Genomic DNA, 21178 nt, shown 5'->3' on the forward strand with positions numbered 1-21178 from the left:
CATTTCCCCTTTCGAGCCATTCTAGTGCAAGAATTTCGGAGCAGTAGCACCGTTGTTTCGAAATATGAGCCACTCCTGAGACCATCTCCAACGCGTAAAATTCAAAAAATCATTAATCCTGTGTGCCTGATTTTCAAGGCAAAACAGAGATCCTCCGATTTCTATGTCCTCAATATAAATCCCTAAAATTATTTTGTTTAGTTGTGTGACATTATAAAAAATTTGAAGAAATATTTAGTTATTTTGAAAATATATAAAAACTTGATTTGTATTTGTTTAAATTTAAAATAGATGAATTAGACTTGAGATGTCACGGTTTAATTACCGCCATATGCTCGTATCATTATAGATATCTGTAGTCTGAACTGAATTTTGCATTGGAGAAACTTTTTAACGAAAGCTCTAAAAAAAAAATCACAAATAGCATTGAAACCATATAGGAAAAAAGAAATTCTATGTAAAATGTGCAAGATGGATAAAAATGATGAATAATACATTCCCTTAGCATTCTTTTCTGATTTTAATAAAATTAAAACAGTATTTACAGTCACCCTCTTATGAGTTCAATTAGGGGTTCCCATCTTCAACCCAAATCTAATACAAAAAATGTAGATATACATACAGAGACAAGAATAATCTAATTTTCAAGTTTGTTTCTTGTTACTATGAATATCAAAATGAATAACACCAACCAAATCTATACATCAAGAAGAAAGGAAAGAGCCCGTCCATGTCTCCCGGATTTTTATCTTTCTCGGGCCATGTTTTCCTTGACCTTCCTAAGCTACATATCCTGAAGAGCTCTGATAGATCTCACCTGCTCGAGCTGTAGATACATATACTGCGTCGAGCAACAAGCTGTGCCTTCGGCCGTAAAATAAATATACAAACACTCCTATTACCATCCACACTGACACTCGGATCCATGTTCCAGCTCTGCGTTTGAGAGGAGGAGAATGATTAGGTTGCACAAATCAAAAAACTGTTTTGTTTCTTTTCAGACGAGCGTGAGAGATATATCAATAAAATCCTGACCAACTAGAGGTTGAAACCGCCATTGTTAAAGGGTGGGAATATGGAGGAATTGACCTCATGCCCGTGACAAAAAGGCTTCTCGTTGTCGATAATTTTGACGAATGGAGAGGGTAGACATGATCAGTTTACTCACCCGAGGTTTATCATGAGATAGACATTAATGAGAATGCAAGCAATTGGTAGAAGCGGAACGAATGGGCAAATGAAACCTGCAGAAATCAACATTTTAAGTTTCTTCAAAAATAGATAACATAAAAGGAAAGCGAAGCAGCAGTTAGAACTTTTGTTTGAGCAATTTGAGTAATTCTATCATTAACTCAATCTTCTATCCTCTATTTCATCTTTTCTTTTCGCAAGAACGAGGCTCCAACTGTGGTCTCCACAATAGATAGATACTCATGTTGGTGTGTAACCACACAACCATATTGGGTGGCCTGACAAGGTTATACGGTCATTTCATAAATCAGAATGAACAGAAAAGTACCTCCAGTGTGTCCAAAGCTGTGTCTCGCATCATCTTGGTTAATCCAAGAAAGTGCAATCAGACTACACAAAAGAAGTATTCCTCCAATTCCGCATAATGGGTAACGGGCAAGACTGGGAAAAAGACGGCGAAGTCAGAAGCAAAGCCATGGTGAAAATCAAATCATCTCGAACAAAACCAAACTATATTTCTACCTTCAATAAGTAATAGATCATTCCAGAATGATCATGTTGAAGATCTAAAAGCCATCCCTACGTTTCAATAACATAGGCACATTTTGACAGTGCACTAAAAGTACCGCATGAACACAAAACAAACTGAAACAATTACGTTTACTAACAACAGAATATGAAAAAAAGACAGAAATTTTTGAATTTCTAGATTTGGGCCATTCCATATAAAGTCGGGGTTTTATATCAAGTTTGTGTCAAGCACAACTGACACATGTACTGAATCAAAAAGCCAAAAGTTATATATGGTCCAGATGATTTTGCTCATAGTGTAAAATAAGACTTACTTGGGCAGAAATACAGCAGAAGATCCAGATGTAAGAAGAAAAACTCCAATACAAACAAACGTAATGCCCCAAGCTGCAATTTTTCTTCTCTTTAACTCACTTGGTTTCTCTGCAACAACTATCATAAAGCTCCGATTTAATCACTTTCCGAAAGCAGACTTTGAACTCGTATAAATGCCTATCCTATATTCATGCCCAAATTTATGGTAAAAATAAAGAATAGATTAGAGAAGTCTTGGAAGAGTGGGTAGTCTATCCTGATTAAGTGTGACATGAATGCAGGTAGGATGCCAGATTCGTGGAAGTAACTAACTCATCTGATCTACAATATCCTCTAACACGCTTAAAAGGCGCTTCACATTGTGGTCGTGCAGCTTCCACTTTCCCCACTCCTTCATTTTGAGGGACATGACGTACATGTAGGGGTAGGAATCGGGCCAGGGTGGACACTCGTGGGTACTTGAACCTTCCCGCCCCTTCCTTTCGAGGAACACTACGCGCATGTAGGGGTTGAGATAAGGCTGCTCGGACACTCATGGGTACTTGAACCTTTTGGAAGGGTCGGACCCGCGTAAGAGGTGTATGTGTGCAATAAGGTTGTTGGGCTTGACCTAGCCGGACATATTGCTAAACTTTTGTACGCGTAGTCCTTCTGAGTCCGTGAAAATTTTGGGCCAGACCAAACTTGAATAGGGCGGTCTTGGACCAACTTATATTGTATAAAAAATTTGGTTCCACAGCTGTTAATACCTTGTTCAATTTGGTTCTCGATAAGAGGATCATCAACTGAAGTGTCGTCTTCAACTGGTAATTGATTATTACTACTTGAGATGCCAACCGGATTTATTTGGTCATCCCCTTCGATCTCCAGATTTATACTGTATCCTGATGAATATATTGACTCCAGAAATGATGATTGAAGAGGTACTTCATCTGGAGGAACATATCTTAATATCAAAATAGAAATTGCAACTACGGTAAATGCAAGAAGTGTGCCCACACTGACCTGAAAGAAAGAAATAGCCACAGATAAGTTCAAATTCAAAAAGCATTGAAGCATAGCACCGTTAAGTTCAGTTTATTAAGTTACAACTTACCATCCCTGCCAACTGAGAAACATCCATAAAGAATGCCAAGATTGCAGAACAAATCCCTGTTAATATTGTACTATTGACAGGAACTTGAGTACGTTTATTAACATTTGAAAAGAATGGTGGAAGTAGTCCATCTCTTGACATTGCCATCAGAATTCGAGGCTGAACAACAAAGGCGATAACGGAAACCCACATTTGATTAGAAAGCCGGACCATTCCACATTTTGTGCAAAAAGAAAATAGAACAATATTAAGGTCGTGGATTATGTTAAGAGAATTACATAATACTAATGCAGGGAGAGTCAACTATATGAAGGTAGTTGCCAGTGGTGGCCTTAAAGTCTCAAAGCAATTTTGGATCATCGCATCCCATAATGTGATCCAATAAATTGCTAACCAAGATGGTTGAAGAGCTCAAGATCGACAGCCTGGGGTTTATTTTTACTGGATACTAGCTCTTGGTTTGCTATTGCTTAGAAGAACTAACTTTGGTTTTTCAACAATCAGCTTTCAGAAGATCTTATGAGCTGTTCCCTAAAATTTTCTTCGAAAAATAGTTGTTTTTTTTTTAAGAAGCACTATCTTATTTTATACGAGCAAGTTTCAAATGAAAAACTACATAAACACACACACACACACACACACACACACACACACACACATATATATATAGTACTTCTCCTCGAACACAGCCTAACCGCATGTACTTAGGCAGAAACCCATTTTCAGATACCATTGTTTATTACCTGAGGAAGAATTGAACCCATCAAAGTTGAGAAAAGTGCAGTAATAGCTCCAGCTGTAATTATGTACCTAAATAATTGAAAACAAAAAAAATGGATATCAAGCCAAACTACTTAACCAAAATGCCCTCAAATTCCTCAGATGGGTAGTAGTATCACATTTAGGAATCAGAAGCAAACGCAGTTACTTACACTGCCCATTGCATCCCATGACTGGCAAAAGCAGACGAGATGGGAGTGTCAGGATCCATTGAATAGTAAGGAACTAGGCCAACAATGACGACAGACACCAGCATGTAAAGGGAACAACAGATAGACAATGCAACCCCTATACCGAGGGGCAAATCACGTTGAGGATTCTTCACCTGCAATGATAATTCATAATCTTATTACAAGAAACTATAGTGAAGTAAATGAACTAATAAATAAATTCTACCATTTTATCCACTAAGATAAATTGTAATTGTTAATGATCTATCTAGTTTCTGATCTATCAACTTGAATAGAGAAAGAGTAGACCAATGATCTATCAACTTGAAGGATAGAGAAAGAGTAGACCAATAAATTCTACCATTTTATCCACAGAGATAAATTTTAATTGTTGAGGATTCTTTCACATCTTTTATCTTCATATTTGTGAACAAGTTATTTAGGTTATTTTTCCTAACAATAATCTTTGGAAGTACAAGCGAAGTATACCTCCTCGGCTGTGCTAGCTACTGAATCAAAGCCTATGTATGCAAAGAAGACAGTTGCAGATCCAGCAAGCATCCCATTCACTCCGAAGGGGAAATACCTATAAAAACAATAAAATAAGGTAAAATAAAGTAAAAGATGATTAAATTACTCCAACCCGAAGACAAAATAAATAAGAAAAAATGAGAACAGACTTCCATTACCCACTAGGAAGTTCATATCCCGCCCATCCAGTATGGAAACCCAAATAACCACCGACTATTATGATGAAAACCATAACACATAAATTTGCAACTGTGACAATGGCTTGTACAAACGAGCTCTGCAAGAAATGATTTTATGCTATAATAAGTGTTTGAGTTATAAATACAAGGAATATATAGCAGATTTAAGGTGTTCACGCAGAAAGAGCTATCCATTTAAAGGAGGTTACCTCTTTGATTCCAACACATAGAAGCCCAGTGACTACGAGAACTAAAATTGCAGCACATGGATCAACCACAACATTAAGCCCAGGTATGAGCGTGCGGGATAAGAAAAAAGGCAAACTATCCTCCCCTCCAAAAATCAGAGCCTGTAACGAGCATGAATAGGACATCAAATCTATCCTCATTTTTCATTAATGAAGTAGTGGATTGAAATTCCTGAGGTAGGACTAATGATCGGTGACTGCTTTCTAGACTATATGTTTTGAAATGATCTTGACAATAATTGACTAAATTAGGCAAAGGGAGTATCCACTCTACCAAATTTGGTGATATGCCACGAGCAACAGCAGCGCCACCAATGGTATATTCCAGTATAAGAGCCCAACCAATCAACCAAGCAACACTACCATTAATCAAGACCAAAAATAAAAAAATTAGTCTTCACGGAATCACGCTTATAAGTTTTCTAAATTCGAATATTTAATCAAGCTCTTCCACCACCTCCCCTATATTTTACAGTTCACGAAGCATCCCATTTGCATTGATTTATACATAATCAATATTTCGGTCATAAATCCTTCCATCCCAATAGTGAAGAGCAAGAGTCAAATGAAAAAATAAAGTAATTATATGAACCAAGAGGCACATGTTGAAAAGACCAAAATGATGCCTAATTATTACCCTTCTCCAACACAGATATAAGAATAATGATAGGCACTCCCTGCAGATGGGCAACGACTTGCAAGTTCCGCATAACAAAAGGCAGAGAGAGCAGCTGCTATACCAGCTATTAGGAAGGAAATAGTAAGAGCAGGACCAGAATGTTCTCGAGCAACAGTTCCAACGAGAACATAGACTCCAGCCCCGATTGTCGATCCAACACCTAATTAAGGGAACCACACATTAAGTTCCCACAAGTGAGACATATGGATCTATTATTGAAACACCCACATAGATTTGGCAGTAACACCAAATAAGCAATCCTTAAATTCATAATTAAACCACAAAAAAAGAAGGAACTTTGAACATTTAATTAATACGATGGGCAAACTGATGCATATATGTAAATTGAGAATGAATAGTAAACGCTTAATCCATGTGAACCCCAGAAATTGCAAAATAGCAAAAGAACTGTCCAAGAATAAAATCGACGAAATGAGATTTGTCATCAGAAAACGAAATCAAACAAAAGATCAATCAATGGTAATAAATCTAATCCGTGAAATCATCGTCGAAGTTATAACAAACGCAATAGACAACAAAAACAACTCAAACGCATGTGAATCTCAGGCTCTTAGTGGAACTAAACAAAGATGGGATAAACCTAAATTACTATAAACAACTTTATCAAGCCTTACACACCAATTAGTTAAGGGAAAACAAAATGAAACGGGCCCAAACTATAATGCTAAGTGACGACAGATACTTACTTAGAAAGGTATATGGTAACTAATAAGCATATTTCCATCAAACAATATCAACAAAAAAAATAAGCTAAGAACAAAATTCAACTCATAAATGTTCTTAATTTAATGAAAAGGATTCCAAATTAGAAACAAGATCAAGTGCAATTAGTTAGCTTAAGCACAAAGTAGGCAGTATGAACACAAACAAAGATAACCAAATCCACCAAACAGCAAATCAGAACTCGGGAAAAAAATATAATGAACTGAACGAACTCAAAGCAAAAGTGTTGAGTTTGTGCTCATCCAACTCAAAACCAATTGGTTGCTAGATCGTCCTTCTCCCATGTAGGACTGTTCTCTCACGCTCCCTCACGTGCGGGGTTGTTTGACCCTAACACTTTTTTTTTCTTTTCGGGTGATGTAGAGCACATGTGGCTTTTAAGCCTACCACGTGTGGGCGTGGTTCTGATACCATGATAAGTTTGTGGTCATCCAACTCGAAACCAATTGGCAATGAGTGGAGTGGACCTCGACATTATATCCTTCGTTGCTAGATCGCCCTTCTCCCATGTTGGACTATTCTCACAGTAAGTAGGCAGTATAAATACAGAACAAAGATAACAAAATCCACCAAACAGCAAATCAGAACATTAAGAACCAAAATTGAATGAACTGAATAAACACAAAACAAATGAAAACAAACAACCCAATCAAATGAAACTCAAAAAGCAATCAATTATCAAACTACCCAAAGCAAATACAAAAATGTCTAACAAAAAAATTGAAGAAAATTTTGAATTGAAAGGAGGAATACCAATAGCAATTAGCTGAAGGACAGATAATTCCTTAGCTAATTTCTGATGACCATCTCCACCTGGCCTAGCACGATTTGAATCAACTTGTTTTCTTCTAAATAAACCCTTCACACCCAATGAAGTTCTTCCTCCATAATTACTACTACTAGTATTACATTCTTGTGAATCAACCATGAATCCGATCAAATCAATACAAATACAAATGTATCTGATCTTCTTCTTCTTCCTTTACTCAAGTCTCAAGTAATAGAAAGAGAGATGAATTATTGAGTAATAACCGATCTACCCGCTAACCCTAAAATCTCTCATAGATCGAAATTGTCTCCTCTTTAAAGGGTAGCGGGTAGATTTGAAGAAAAAATTAGCAGATGCCGGGGAGAAATGAAAGAAGAGTGACTAGTTTTTCTTCTTCAGGTTCTTGTTGCGTTCAAGAAATGGATATGATAATAATATCAATATTTTTCCAGACTGCCGGATTGACCGCTTGCATGTTAACCGTAAATGGTAGGTGGGATCAAATATTACTAGAAATGCCAAAGGAGATAATTACTCGATGCCCCCACTAGCGAAGAAGGAGAGTGTCTGTTGCAGTCTTGCTAGCCCTCGAATGGGCGTCACAACTCTGTTTTTGAAGGTCATTGTCGAATCATACTCTTCGAATGTTACCGATGCAGTTTTCGTATGAGAAGAGCACGTGTAGTTGGATCTCCAGAACCATTCTTAAGGAGATCAAGAAACTGAAAAGTAAATTTCATGAAGTTTCTTTTTGTCGCGTGGGAGACTATTCTATCCTTTTTGTTAAAATATTACAAGAACAATTTATTTGTAAACGGTGAGTCGGTATTTATCTAGGAATACTTGGCATATTAGCTTATTTTCTCTTGGAAATGTGAGAATGCCCCGCCACTCTCTCAGTCGGATGTGGTCGGCTAAGATTTAGAGAGAAAAAGTAGTTGGTTACATACCCCGACTGGACAGTGGTTGGGCATTATATCTTTGTTGTGTCTCTCCTCTTGGCGGTTGGCAACAATTTTCTCTTTATCTCTCGTTCCCTTATCTTTGCTCAGACTCTTCATTTTTCTCTAAAACTTTTTCCTCTTTCTCAAAAGTTTTCAAGTAAACTTGAGGAGGAACGAGAGAAAAAAAGGGAGAGAAAACGATAAACAGGACGGTGATTAGAAATCATAATAATGCGTGTTATTTTCACTTCACTTATACTACTGCATAAAGAATATGATATGATGCTAATATTAAATGTTATTTTTCCACAATTGGTTTGAGTGGTTTTATATTCTTATTGTTTGAATTTGAATAGTCAAACTCAATTGAAATCGAAATATCGGTCACTCAAGTGAATTAGAAGAAAGCAAGTGAGAGTTCATTAAGACTTCGAGTTAGTTTTCATATTTCACTCGAGGATGTTTGATATCTGCACTTATTAAGTGAAAAAACACTAACTCAAAATGGACGTGTCTTTGGAGCATTCAAAATTTTCGTTGGACACAAAGACTTCACTTCATTAAAAAGGACTTTAGAGGGTAACTTTCTCTTGAGTCCAACAATAAATCATAAAGATAAAGAAAAAATGTCAGTAGTAACAATAAGAGGTCAAGGTCGAAAGTTGTAGTGGTGATTTGAAGTAATGTAAAACTAAAGATAAAAATTATGAGTTAAAAAACGGAACAATTATATTTTTTATGTAATTGTTGTAATATAATACTAGAGAACTAGAGATTGAGAGGATAGATTAAAGATTTGGTTTTGTAAGCAACCAAAAGGATTTTGTAAGGATTCAAAGTTACTGCCAAAGTAAATGTTTTATCTTTATTACTAGAGGTATAACCATACAAGAAGTTTTTCTTACAACTTAAACTAATGGGATAAGGTATTTATATAGGAAATGAGAGGGTGAGGTGTTGAGGTGAGGATAAGAATTGTTAATATACAGCCACCTCACTATGCCAGAAATCTCTCATTACTTCCACCCAAAGCAAACTTATCCTCTATAGTTAATTCTATAGGCACCCAAAGTAATACCAAAGACAACCAAGTCAAATGGTCAATGGGCATACACATCTTTCATAACACTCCCCCTTGGATGACCATTGCTTAAAATATTGTAAGAAAAATCTAGTGAGAGATACCAAGTGACACTGGATACGCAAAAACTGCCTCGTTAAAACCTTGCCAGAAAAACCCATTGGGAAAAAAACTGGACGAAGGAAAAAGAGTACAGAGCGTAGATATCCAGTATTGGTGATGTAAAAGAATCCAAATGATAATATTCTCCCCCTGATGAATATCATATTGTGGATCGTTGTAGATTTACACCATCTGATTATTTAAGCTTCGCATTCCGATACCTTCTACTAGTTTTCTGAATGTTGTAGTAGGCAAAGACTTGGTAAACAAGTCAGCATAATTCTCACATGATTGTATCTTCTGAATATCAATTTCACCATTCTTCTGTAAATGGTGCGAGAAAAATAATTTTGGTGAAATGTGTTTTGTTCTGTCACCTTTAATATATCCTTCCTTGATTTGAGCAATGCAAGCCGCATTGTCTTCATATATAACGGTGGGTGACTTTGTAATTCCTGGAAGATCACATGAAAGTCTAATATGACTAATAATAGACCTTAGCCATACACATTCTCTGGTAGCTTCATGAAGAGCAATAATCTCTGAGTGGTTAGAAGATGTAGCGGGCATACTTTGCTTACTTGATCGCCAAGAAAAAGCTGTATCGCCACTAGTAAAAACATAACCTGTTTGTGAAACTCCTTTATGTGGATCAGAGAGATATCCTGCGTCAGTATATCCTGTTACTTGTGAACCATCAGAGGAATTTTTCGAATAGAATAATCCCATGTCAGTAGTTCCTCGAAGGTATCGTAGAATATGTTTTATTCCCATCCAATGTCGCTTTGTTGGTGCCGAACTGAATCTGGCTAATAAATTTACTGCAAAAGAAATATCAGGTCTAGTACATTGAGCCAAATATAATAAAGCACCGATTGCACTTAAATATGGTACTTCAGGACCAAGTAGTGCTTCATTATCTTCTTTAGGGCGATAAGGATCTTTTGTAGTATCAAGAGATCTGACAACCATGGGAGTACTAAGAGGGTATGCAGTGTCCATGCGAAATCTTTTCAAAACCTTTTCAGTATATAAATTTTGATGGACAAGAATTCCATTTGTATTTCTCTCAATTTGTAAGCCAATGCAGAATTTTGTTTTCCCAAGATCTTTCATCTCAAATTCTTTCTTCAAATATTCTGCAGCTTTTGAGACATCTTCAACTGTCCCAATTAGATTTATATCATCAACGTATATTGCAATGACAGCGAATCCAGTATATGATTTCTTTATGAACACACATGGACAAATAGCATTGTTTACATATCCTTCCTTGGTCAAGTATTCACTGAGACGATTGTACCACATTCTCCCTGATTGCTTTAAACCATATAAAGCTCTATTAAGTTTAAGTGAATACATGCCACGCGGTTTTCCTTCAGGTAACTTGAACCCTTCAGGGACTTTCATATAAATATCAGTATCTAGATTGCCATATAGATACGCAGTAACGACATCTAGTAGATGCATATCAAGTTCTTCTTGAGCTGCCAGACTGATTAAATATCTAAACGTAATGGCATCCATAACAGGAGAATATGTTTCCTCATAATCTATCCCAGGTTTTTGTAGAAAACCCTGTGCCACAAGTCGTGCTTTGTAGCGACTAATTTCGTTATTTTCATTGCGTTTTCTCACAAAAACCCATTTGAATCCAACTGGATTTACATCCTTAGGTGTAAGGACCACTGGTCCAAAAACACTACGCTTATTCAGTGAATCTAGTTCTGCTTGAATTGCGTCTTTCCATTTCGACCAATCAGATCTTTGTCGACATTCCTCAATAGTGTGTGGTTCATAATCATCATTCTCTTTTAGAATTGAGGTTGCCACCGTAAAAGAAAATACCTCATCGACAACTATTTCATTTCGGTCCCACACTTCTTTGGAACATTCATAATTTATAGAAATTTCCTCATTGTTAGGTATTTCTGCCTCATCAAGGGCTCCACCCTCTTCAAGGGGTATTTGTTCCGAAAGTGTGGGTGTATCAATAATAGTCTCTTCTAGAGATCTATTATTTTGTGATTGAATCTTCCTTTTTCTAGGGATAATATCTTTAGAACCAATTGGTCGTCCACGTTTCTTACGTGTCTTAGATGACTCGTTTGCTATAGCAAGTTCTCCCGATCCTTCAGGAATATTAATTCGTGCACGAGCATTAGCAGCAGGGATATATGATTCTGTTATTCTTGCAGCATCATTAAATGCATCTGGTAGTTTATTTGCAATGCCTTGCAAATGTATTATCCTTTCTACTTCTAGTTATGACTGACTAGTTCGAGGGTCTAGATAAGACAAACTCTCTGTATGCCAACATAAATCATTTTGTTTATTATCTGATGTAGACGGATTTTCTCCCCCTAATGGTGGAAAGATTGTCTCATCAAAATGACAATCTGCAAAACATGCGGTAAAAGTATCACCTGTCATAGGTTCGAGATATCTTATAATAGATGGTGAGTCAAAACCAACATATATACCCAGCCGCCGCTGAGGTCCAAATTTAGTACGTTTTGGAGGTGAAATAGGGATATGCACCGCACACCCAAACACACGTAAATGTGTAATATTTGGTTGATGACCCAAAACATGTTGTAACGGAGAATAATCATTTGCTCTGGGCCGAAGACGGATCAAAGCTGCAGCATGTAATATTGCAGATCCCCATGCCGAAATAGGCAATTTAGTTTTCATCAACATTGGTCTTGCAATTAGTTGTAGATGTTTTATGAATGATTCTGCTAGACCATTCTGGGTATGAACATACGCTACAGGATGTTCAAGATCAATACCAGCTGCCTGACAGTAAGCATCAAAAGCCTTTGATGTAAATTCTCCTGCCCCATCAAGACGTATCTTTTTGATAGGAAAATCTGGAAAATGAGCACGTAGTCTAATAATCTGAGCTAGTAATCGTGCAAAAGCATTATTACGTGTTGATAAAAGATTAACGTAAGACCATTTGGTAGATGCATCAATTAATACCATAAAATATCTAAATGGTCCACATGATGGGTGAATAGGACCACAAATATCTCCTTGAATCCTTTCTAAAAATTTAGGAGATTCTATATGAACTTTTGTGAAAGATGGTTTTACAATCAATTTACCAAGAGAGCAGGATTTACAATTAAAATCCTTAGTTATCAGAAACTTCTGATTCTGTAATGGGTGTCCTTGAGAATTTTGGATTATTCTACTCATCATGGTAGATCCAGGATGTCCCAATCGATCATGCCAAAGTGTCACCACACTAGGGTCGTAAAGCTTCTGGTTTACGACAATATATGATTCAATCGTTTTTATCCTATACAATCCAGAAGAAAGAGTCGACAGTCTCTCTAAATCATGCTTCTTGCCAGAAGTATTTGAAGTAATATATAAATATTCTTCATTATTTTCATCTCTAGTCTCAATGTGGTAACCATTTCGACGAATGTCTTTAAAGCTTAATAAATTTTTCAAAGACTTGGTTGAAAACAATGCGTCATCAATGGTTATTTTCGTACCATGCGGTAATATTATAGTTGCTCTACCAGAGCCTTCAATGAGACTAGATGAACCAGCGATTGTTATCGCATTAGCCTTGTGTAACTTTAAGGTTTCAAAATATTTATTGTTTCGAAAGATAGAGTTTGTAGTTCCGCTATCAACTACACATATATCTTCATCATCCTTTGATATTGTCTTTTTGTAATCCATACCTTTTGTACACAAAAAAAATAAGACATAAGATTATAATATATTTGTATTATATGAACATGATAATATATTACATTAATTATTTAAGAAACAAAGTAATATATACAAATATAGCACTATTCTGGGAAAATTTTGTCAAACTCATCATCAAGTAGTTTGTCAAATTCAGCGGGAGGTAGATGATCAAAGCTACCATCGTATATATCTCTTTCGGCTGTTGGGATACAATCTTTTAGAATCTCCAGATTACTGCCGTAATCAACAGGAAATAACTCGGTTTGTGATTCAGTATGATGAATTTCCACTTCATCAACTAGAAAATCAGACACATCTAATCCAGTGTTATAGGAGGAACCACCTATCTCCATCTGGTTCATTTCTGTATTCGTCGTTGATTTCTTTAACGACGCTTGATAAAGATCTACCAGATGTTTTGAAGTTTTACAGGTCCTTTGCCAATGACCTGTCATGCCACATCTATAACATGATTTAGTTTGCATTTCAGATGGTTCATTTAATTCTCTTTTTCCTTTGTCTTGTCGACTAAATGGATGATGTCTAGTACTCGAGTTATTATAACGTCCTCGACGACCACGACTGTAACCACGACCGCGTCCACCAGAGTGGTAGCCACCATCTCTGTTATTCCAACTTTGACTGTTCCCATGACCGCGTCCTCCAGAGTGGTAGCCACCATCTCTGGTATCTAATTGGTGATCGTTGCCACGACCACGCCCTCTAGAGTGGTAGCCACCACCTCTAATATTTTTGTTGTGATCGTTGCCACGACCACCTCGTCCATAAGATGTCACATAGGTTTCAGATACTTCTGAATAACCTGTTGGACGAGCCTCTTGGTTTTTCATAATAACTTCTCTATTTTGTTCCGCAACAAGTAGACAAGAAATTAAATCAGAATGATATTTAAAATTCATATTTCTGTATTGTTCTTGCAGGTTCATGTTAGATACATGAAAAGTAGAAAATGTTTTCTCCAGCATTTGTTCTTCACTAACAGGAAAACCACAATGTGCCAATTTTGTCGTTATTTTAAACAAAACAGAACTATACTCAGAAACAGTTTTATAATCCTGCAGTCTCAGATGCAACCAATCATTTAAAGCCTTAGGAAGGATAACTCTTTTTAAATGATCAAAACGTTTCTTTAAACCGGTCCATAACAATAAAGGGTCTCTCATATTTAAATATTCCGACTTTAGATCTTCACATAGATGGTGTCGGATAAAATTCAGTGCAGCCGCACGATTCTGAGAAGTTTCATTATTGCCCTCTGCTATGGTTTTCTTTAGATTCCTTTCCTCTAAATGAGATTCAACATCAGGAGCCCAATTAAGATAGTTTCTTCCTGTTAGGTCAAGAACTGCAAAATTTATATTAGTTAGATTCGACATTTGAAAAGTAATAACACAACTTACTTTGATTTTCAAACGGTCTTCAAGACAACCCTTCGTCTATAACTGGAATTATTTCCCACTTGGTTAGAGCCTCGTGCTGATAACGTTATGTAATTGTTGTAATATAATACTAGAGAACTAGAGATTGAGAGGATAGATTAAAGATTTGGTTTTGTAAGCAACCAAAAGGATTTTGTAAGGATTCAAAGTTACTGCCAAAGTAAATGTTTTATCTTTATTACTAGAGGTATAACCATACAAGAAGTTTTTCTTACAACTTAAACTAATGGGATAAGGTATTTATATAGGAAATGAGAGGGTGAGGTGTTGAGGTGAGGATAAGAATTGTTAATATACAGCCACCTCACTATGCCAGAAATCTCTCATTACTTCCACCCAAAGCAAACTTATCCTCTATAGTTAATTCTATAGGCACCCAAAGTAATACCAAAGACAACCAAGTCAAATGGTCAATGGGCATACACATCTTTCATAACAATTTTGGACTAAAAATAAAATCGTCCTCTGAATCAATTATCTGATATAATTCTTCATGGGCTGAAAGACATTTTAGGTGCCCAACAGGGCGGCCCAAAAAAAGTGGGAGAAAAAAATACCCGAAAAAGAAACGAGGGAAATAGGCACACATAAATCTACAAGAAAATATTAGTAGGATTCTTCCAGAAGAGTCACGTGCGATTCCCACAAATAAATCTAGAAGAAACCACAGAAGAATATAAGTACCTTCTTCCTCAAAATCGGCTCTCTCATCACCAGAATTTATCTCTCTCTCTCTAACTCGCACGCGCTCTTTGCTCCATCCCGAAGGTACGTACCCAGAAACCCTAATTTATTTAATACTCTCTCTCTTACTTCATCGATTAGGTATTTTACCACTTTCTATCTCTGATTTGTTAACGACCTATTACTTATACTCAGTTCTTAGGTTTTAATGTACTTAGTTATTCGATCTCTGTACGTGGATTATGTTTATTATGAGTTTCTCTTTCGTAGCTTGAAGAGAACCCTAGGTCTTTGATAAAACCTTTTCCTTTTTCGTGTTATAATGATTAGATCGCTTTGAGAGTAGTTCATTCCGTAGTAAAATATTATATTTTTGTTATTGTGCTGAATTTTAGGTTCACTGTGTTATTACGAACTGATTGGTATTCAAATGTTGGATTAAATTTTAGGTATTGGGTTTCTGATAGTTGTTCTTTATACAGGGATAAATCAATTTGATTAAAAAACTGTGGTTTTGTTATAGTAAGAATGAGTGTAGTTGGTTTTGATTTTGGTAATGAGAGTGGTATCGTTGCTGTTGCAAGGCAACGAGGGATTGATGTTGTCCTGAACGATGAATCGAAAAGGGAAACTCCTGCTATTGTTTGTTTTGGCGATAAACAGCGATTCATTGGGACAGCTGGGGCTGCTACAACTATGATGAACCCAAAGAATTCGATTTCTCAGATTAAGCGTTTGATTGGGCGTCAATTTTCTGATCCTGAGCTACAAAGGGATCTAAAGGCATTGCCTTTTTCGGTCACTGAAGGTCCTGATGGTTATCCATTGATACACGTTCGTTATTTGGGAGAAGCTAGGTCTTTTACCCCTACCCAAGTTCTTGGGATGGTGTTTTCAGATTTGAAGATTATAGCAGAGAAAAATTTGAAGACAGCTGTTGTTGATTGTTGCATTGGGATACCTGTTTATTTTACTGATCTTCAAAGAAGAGCAGTTATAGATGCTGCAACAATAGCTGGTTTGCATCCACTTCGCTTGATCCATGAGACTACTGCAACTGCTCTAGCCTATGGGATTTATAAGACTGATTTACCCGAGAATGATCAGCTAAATGTTGCTTTTGTTGATATTGGTCATGCGAGTATGCAAGTTTGTATTGCTGGGTATAAGAAGGGGCAGCTCAAAATATTGGCTCATGCGTTTGATCGATCACTTGGTGGTAGAGATTTCGATGAAGCTTTGTTTCAGCATTTCGTGGCGAAGTTCAAGGAAGAATACAAGATTGATGTGTTACAGAATGCACGGGCTTGTTTGAGGCTTCGTTCTTCGTGTGAGAAGTTGAAAAAGATGTTGAGTGCAAATCCAGAGGCACCCATGAGTATCGAGTGTTTAATGGATGAGAAGGATGTCAGGGGCTTTATTAAAAGAGAAGAGTTTGAGCAGATCAGTATTCCAATTTTAGAACGTGTTAAGAGGCCTCTAGAGAAGGCTCTTGCGGAAGCTGGGCTGACTGTTGAGAATATTCATTCTGTGGAGGTTGTTGGCTCAGGTTCTCGTGTACCAGCTATCATAAAGATATTGACGGAGTTCTTTGGTAAAGAGCCAAGGCGCACCATGAATGCAAGTGAATGTGTTGCGCGAGGTGCTGCTCTTGAATGTGCAATTCTTAGTCCCACATTCAAAGTGCGCGAGTTTCAGGTACGCTTTACTTTATAATATATTTCGCAGCAATCTCAATTCTCCAAAGGGATGTGATCTTGGATGTGTTGATTTTGTTAGTAGTGTTTTGTCAGGATGAGTTTAGCTGAAACTGGTTTACATAAACATGGCAACTTTACATCTTATAGCACCCTGTTATAGTGCATTATATAGTGTTTTTCTTTGATACTTCTACACCATTTTATAAACTAATGTTCATGAGGAAATATATTCCAGTTAGGAGATAGATTGTGCGGCTTGCAATGATTATTTTGGCAACATAAGGGGGCAATACGTGATTTTTTTAATGTTTTTGTTGCTGAACAGGTCAATGAGAGCTTTCCCTTCCCAATTGCCCTGTCATGGAAGGGTTCGTCACCTGATTCTGAGAGTGATCACCAACAGAGTACTGTTGTCTTCCCTAAGGGAAACCCGCTACCTAGTATCAAAGCCTTGACATTCTATCGATCGGGAACATTCACCATTGACGTCCAGTATGCTGATGTTAGTGAGTTACAAGTCCCAGCGAAGATCAGCACATACACGGTAACTGGTTTGCAGACTGTTATACATGTCACATTTGGCACCTCATACAAATGTACTTCTTGTTAATATTAATTCATAATTTTTGACAGATTGGTCCCTTCCAATCCAAAACGGGCGAGCGTGCGAAGCTGAAAGTTAAAGTCCGTCTGAATCTCCATGGCATTGTCTCTATTGAATCTGCAACCGTAAGTTTTGACTAAAGCTGTTCGAATAGAAGAATGTACGATGTATTTTTATATTAACAAACGTTGCTTTCTTCTTGGATTTTTGTTTGCTGCAGCTCCTTGAAGAAGAGGAAGTTGAAGTTCCTGTTGCCAAGGAGGCCCCAAAGGAAGTTTCACAAGACGTGACTCCTGGTGAAACTGATGTGAATATGCAAGATGCTAAAGCTACATCTGATGCTGCTGGAGTTGAAAATGGTGCTTCCGAGCCTGTGGAGATGGAAACAGATGCCAAGGTAAATTAAGTATATGTTTTGCTTTGCCGTCTTACAAACTGGAACAATTTCATAACCTTTTGACTCTCTACGCAGGCTGAAGCTCCTAAAAAGAAGGTGAAGAAAACGAATATCCAAGTTTCCGAGTTAATTTACGGTGGAATGTTGCATGTTGATGTGCAAAAAGCAGTGGAGAAGGAGTTTGAGATGGCTCTGCAAGACCGAGTAATGGAAGAAACAAAAGACAAGAAGAATGCGGTTGAATCATATGTGTATGACATGCGAAACAAGGTATTCACCACTATTTCTTCTCAAAATAATAAAAATTAGAATATACCATGATCTTACGCTTGACTAAAATAATGCTTGATCCCAAAACTATAATTTCCTTGTGATGATATCCAGCTGAACGACAAATATCAAGAGTTTGTTACTGAGTCCGACAAGGAGGAATTAATTTCAAAACTCCAGACTGTGGAAGATTGGTTGTATGAAGATGGTGAAGATGAAACCAAGGGTGTCTATGTCGCTAAGCTTGAGGAGCTAAAAAAGGTAACTTCTGTATACTCACGTGAGATTTTAATTCTTCTCGAGGATTTTTTTCGTTTGTTCTTCTGATCATTATTCTAACTTTTATGTGGGGGATGAAATTACAGCAAGGTGATCCTATTGAGGTGCGTTACAAGGAATACACTGAGCGGAAACCATCGGTTGATCAGCTAGTTTATTGCATCAATAGTTACAAAGAGGCAGCCATGTCAAATGATCCTAAGTTCGATCACATTGACATAGCCGAAAAAGAGAAGGTAACAATTCATGTTGTGATAGTTAGAAGTCACAGATCTGATTTTGCCAATAAACTATTTACGATTATGCACTCTCTCGGATTTTTTATCTGATAGGTCATAAAAGAGTGTGTGGAAGCAGAAGCATGGTTGAGAGAGAAAATGCAGCAGCAGGAAGCTCTGCCAAAGCATGCTACTCCTGTGCTGTTAACTGCCGATGTTAAAACAAAGGCCGAGACTCTTGACAGGTAAACGTATTGAACCTTGACGACTTGAATTATCTGCGTCGTTTCTCAAACTAAATAGATGATTTGTCACCTGCCCATGTCCTTCCTCTAGTTTGGCTTAGATTTCAGACTTCAGAGGTCAGGTTGTAGCTAGTCGAATCAGTCAACTGGGGATGGATGAGTAACCCTGGACTAGTGAAAGACCAGATGGATTTTAATAAAATGAAATGGCCTCAATCTTGATATCGGGTCTGTTGGAGAGCATTTGATACTGTACACGTTCTGGGGGTTTTGTTCTTTTTCCTCTTTTCTCTGAAGCAAGCTATAATGAACTAATTTTTCCAGTTAGGGTCACTAAACTTAACGATTTAGTCTAGCGGTCAAATGTAATTTAATTATTTTAGTTTCGAAAATTTGTCTTGAAACTTCCATGTTTGCCCCCAAAGACTAATGATAAAATTCAATTGAAACAGGTTCTGCAGGCCTATAATGACGAAACCTAAGCCAGCAGCCAAGCCACAGACTGCATCCGAGCCAACATCAACTCCACCACATGGGACTGAACCCCAACCTGAAGGTGCTCAAAACAATGGAAACACTGCAGATAGTAATGGAAGTGGTGAACAAGAACCCGAGTCTGGATCAGAGCCAATGGACACCGACAAGCCCGGAAATGGTCCAAGTCCTGCATAAAGTAAACTCTAATCCTATATTCGTCATCCTCGTCATCCTCTCTGTCCGCACTACCAGTTTGGTGTTATCAGCACCCACGAAACCTTAAGTATGGACTAGATCAAGCAAATTGTGTTAGAAAGTGTTAGGAAACTGAAAGTCATTATATGTGATTGTGATAGTGTGTTACTGTGGTAAGAAGCCATCTTTTGCAGGAATTAGGGTCTACTACAATTTTATATTTGTCATTAGGTCTTTGTGTTCCAATTTTCAAAAGGGGTTGGAGAGAGAATTTACATGAGGAAATGATACTGATAAATCACCTTTTAAATGTTTCTTTGCTTTTTACCAATGTCATTTGTCTTTTCAGTGTTTGAATTGCCTAAAAATATTTGACTCTTACAGATAAGTTTTTGTGAGTGGTTGTTCTTAATGTTCTTTTAGTATTTTTGTAGACGTCTTCTGATACAGAAAACAGAGGAATATTGAAGGAAATTCATGCAAAATACTAGGCCTCCCCAAATGATATACAACCTGGGAAGAAAGATTGGAAGAATGGTCCCTCCTAAGTCCTAAATAAGGTTTTGTTGGTGTGGGTGCCTAATATGTAGTTGGTTTCGGCCTCGTTCTCTGGTTCTTCATTATCTCATACTTCTCTGGACTTCAACTACAAAATTATGTCAATCATTCATAATAAACAAAACGTTATCATAGTTCGCTTCAATGAAATAAGTAGATAATGAAGTTCTCTCATAAAAAAAAAAAAGTAAATAATGAAGTTCATATTTTATAAGTATTCAATGACTAATAGGTTTAATAATTAGTACTATTATAGCTATGTTGCTTCGTCTAATCCCTTGCTTTTAAAGTTTTTATAGACTTTTCAAAGTTCCTACAAGGCAAAAGACCTAAAATATGAATATAATATTTTTGCCGTTTATCTTAAGTTGTTTGGGAATATAATAAGTATCTAAGAAGGTAATAAATAGTAGTAGACAATTAAGATCTAAAGTATCCAGAAAAAAAAAAATTACAAGAAAATTGAAAGATGTTATCTCGGTCTCGGTCTGTCTCGACCGAGACACCGAGATTATCAACCAAACCCTAATTTGGTGTCGCGGCCGAGTCTCCCGAGATTCTCGGGCGTCCCGGTTGGTCTACTACACAGGTGCCTACGGGTTTAGCCAGCAGGCTGTCTGCGGTTTAAATTGCAGCTGACCCTATTCGTCCAATTTGTTCTTTCGATAACTCTCTCAATTTCTAAAATTCTAGTTCCACAAAAAAGTTATTTGAGGCTGTAGTTTTAGTGACATGAACTCGTAAAAGATAATCAGTATTCCCTTTTGGTTTTGAGGCGAGACATTGGAAGTCTTCCTTGATCAGCCAAAAAATGCAAGCTTGCTACCATGTAAACAATATGAGATTATTCAAATCTAGGCTGTACCGGATGATTTTGTTAAAATCATGACTGTTAAAAGCATTCTATTAGAGCATCTCCAATGCAACACTCAACAAAAACTCAATTAATCCAATGTGTCAAGTATGAGTTGAGTTTCTCTCTCCTAAGTTGCACTATTGAGATGCTCAATT

The 21178-nt window shown here is 37.0% G+C and overlaps 2 protein-coding genes across 4 annotated transcripts; one reads left to right on the plus strand and one right to left on the minus strand.

The window, feature by feature from the left end:
- Positions 1–474: 474 nt before the first annotated feature.
- LOC147540480 (cationic amino acid transporter 2, vacuolar-like) lies at positions 475–8391 on the minus strand. 3 transcript variants are annotated; one of them, XR_015225141.1, is made up of 14 exons: positions 7218–7988; positions 5679–5880; positions 5316–5400; positions 5003–5143; positions 4773–4891; positions 4573–4669; positions 4066–4238; positions 3877–3943; positions 3134–3292; positions 2787–3042; positions 1714–2154; positions 1520–1632; positions 1169–1244; positions 475–936 (listed from the first exon to the last, which is right to left on the minus strand). XR_015225141.1 is itself a non-coding variant. In XM_086640077.1 (14 exons), exons 1-14 carry the CDS (start codon positions 7390–7392, stop codon positions 780–782), a joined length of 1938 nt encoding a protein of 645 aa, XP_086496203.1. In that variant the 5' UTR covers positions 7393–8391; the 3' UTR covers positions 475–779. The 3 variants fall into 3 exon arrangements, 2 of the variants coding, with proteins under 2 accessions (XP_086496203.1, XP_086496204.1); XM_086640077.1 differs by having other exon boundaries at positions 2037–2154; positions 7218–8391; XM_086640078.1 differs by having other exon boundaries at positions 2037–2145.
- Positions 8392–15023: 6632 nt separating this feature from the next.
- On the plus strand, positions 15024–20007 carry LOC147540481 (heat shock 70 kDa protein 14-like). The gene is made up of 10 exons (XM_086640079.1): positions 15024–15308; positions 15707–16922; positions 17250–17468; positions 17558–17653; positions 17749–17925; positions 18001–18195; positions 18310–18456; positions 18561–18710; positions 18807–18937; positions 19390–20007. Exons 2-10 carry the CDS (start codon positions 15753–15755, stop codon positions 19607–19609), a joined length of 2505 nt encoding a protein of 834 aa, XP_086496205.1. The 5' UTR covers positions 15024–15308; positions 15707–15752; the 3' UTR covers positions 19610–20007.
- Positions 20008–21178: the final 1171 nt, after the last annotated feature.

Source organism: Eschscholzia californica, unplaced genomic scaffold (genome assembly GCF_041429995.1).
Source record: "Eschscholzia californica isolate CP2 unplaced genomic scaffold, dmEscCali1.0.p SCAF_5, whole genome shotgun sequence".
NCBI lineage: Eukaryota > Viridiplantae > Streptophyta > Magnoliopsida > Ranunculales > Papaveraceae > Eschscholzia > Eschscholzia californica.

Coding starts and splice junctions, on each gene's coding strand:
- LOC147540480 (XM_086640077.1), bottom strand. CDS start 7,392: ATGGTTGATTCACAAGAATGTAATACTAGTAGTAGTAATTATGGAGGA. Junction 5,401..5,678: donor TATATCTGTGTTGGAGAAGG/GTAATAATTAGG, acceptor GATTAATGGTAG/TGTTGCTTGGTTGATTGGTT. Junction 4,670..4,772: donor GGATATGAACTTCCTAGTGG/GTAATGGAAGTC, acceptor TTGTTTTTATAG/GTATTTCCCCTTCGGAGTGA.
- LOC147540481 (XM_086640079.1), top strand. CDS start 15,753: ATGAGTGTAGTTGGTTTTGATTTTGGTAATGAGAGTGGTATCGTTGCT. Junction 16,923..17,249: donor TCAAAGTGCGCGAGTTTCAG/GTACGCTTTACT, acceptor GTTGCTGAACAG/GTCAATGAGAGCTTTCCCTT. Junction 18,196..18,309: donor TGTATGACATGCGAAACAAG/GTATTCACCACT, acceptor GATGATATCCAG/CTGAACGACAAATATCAAGA.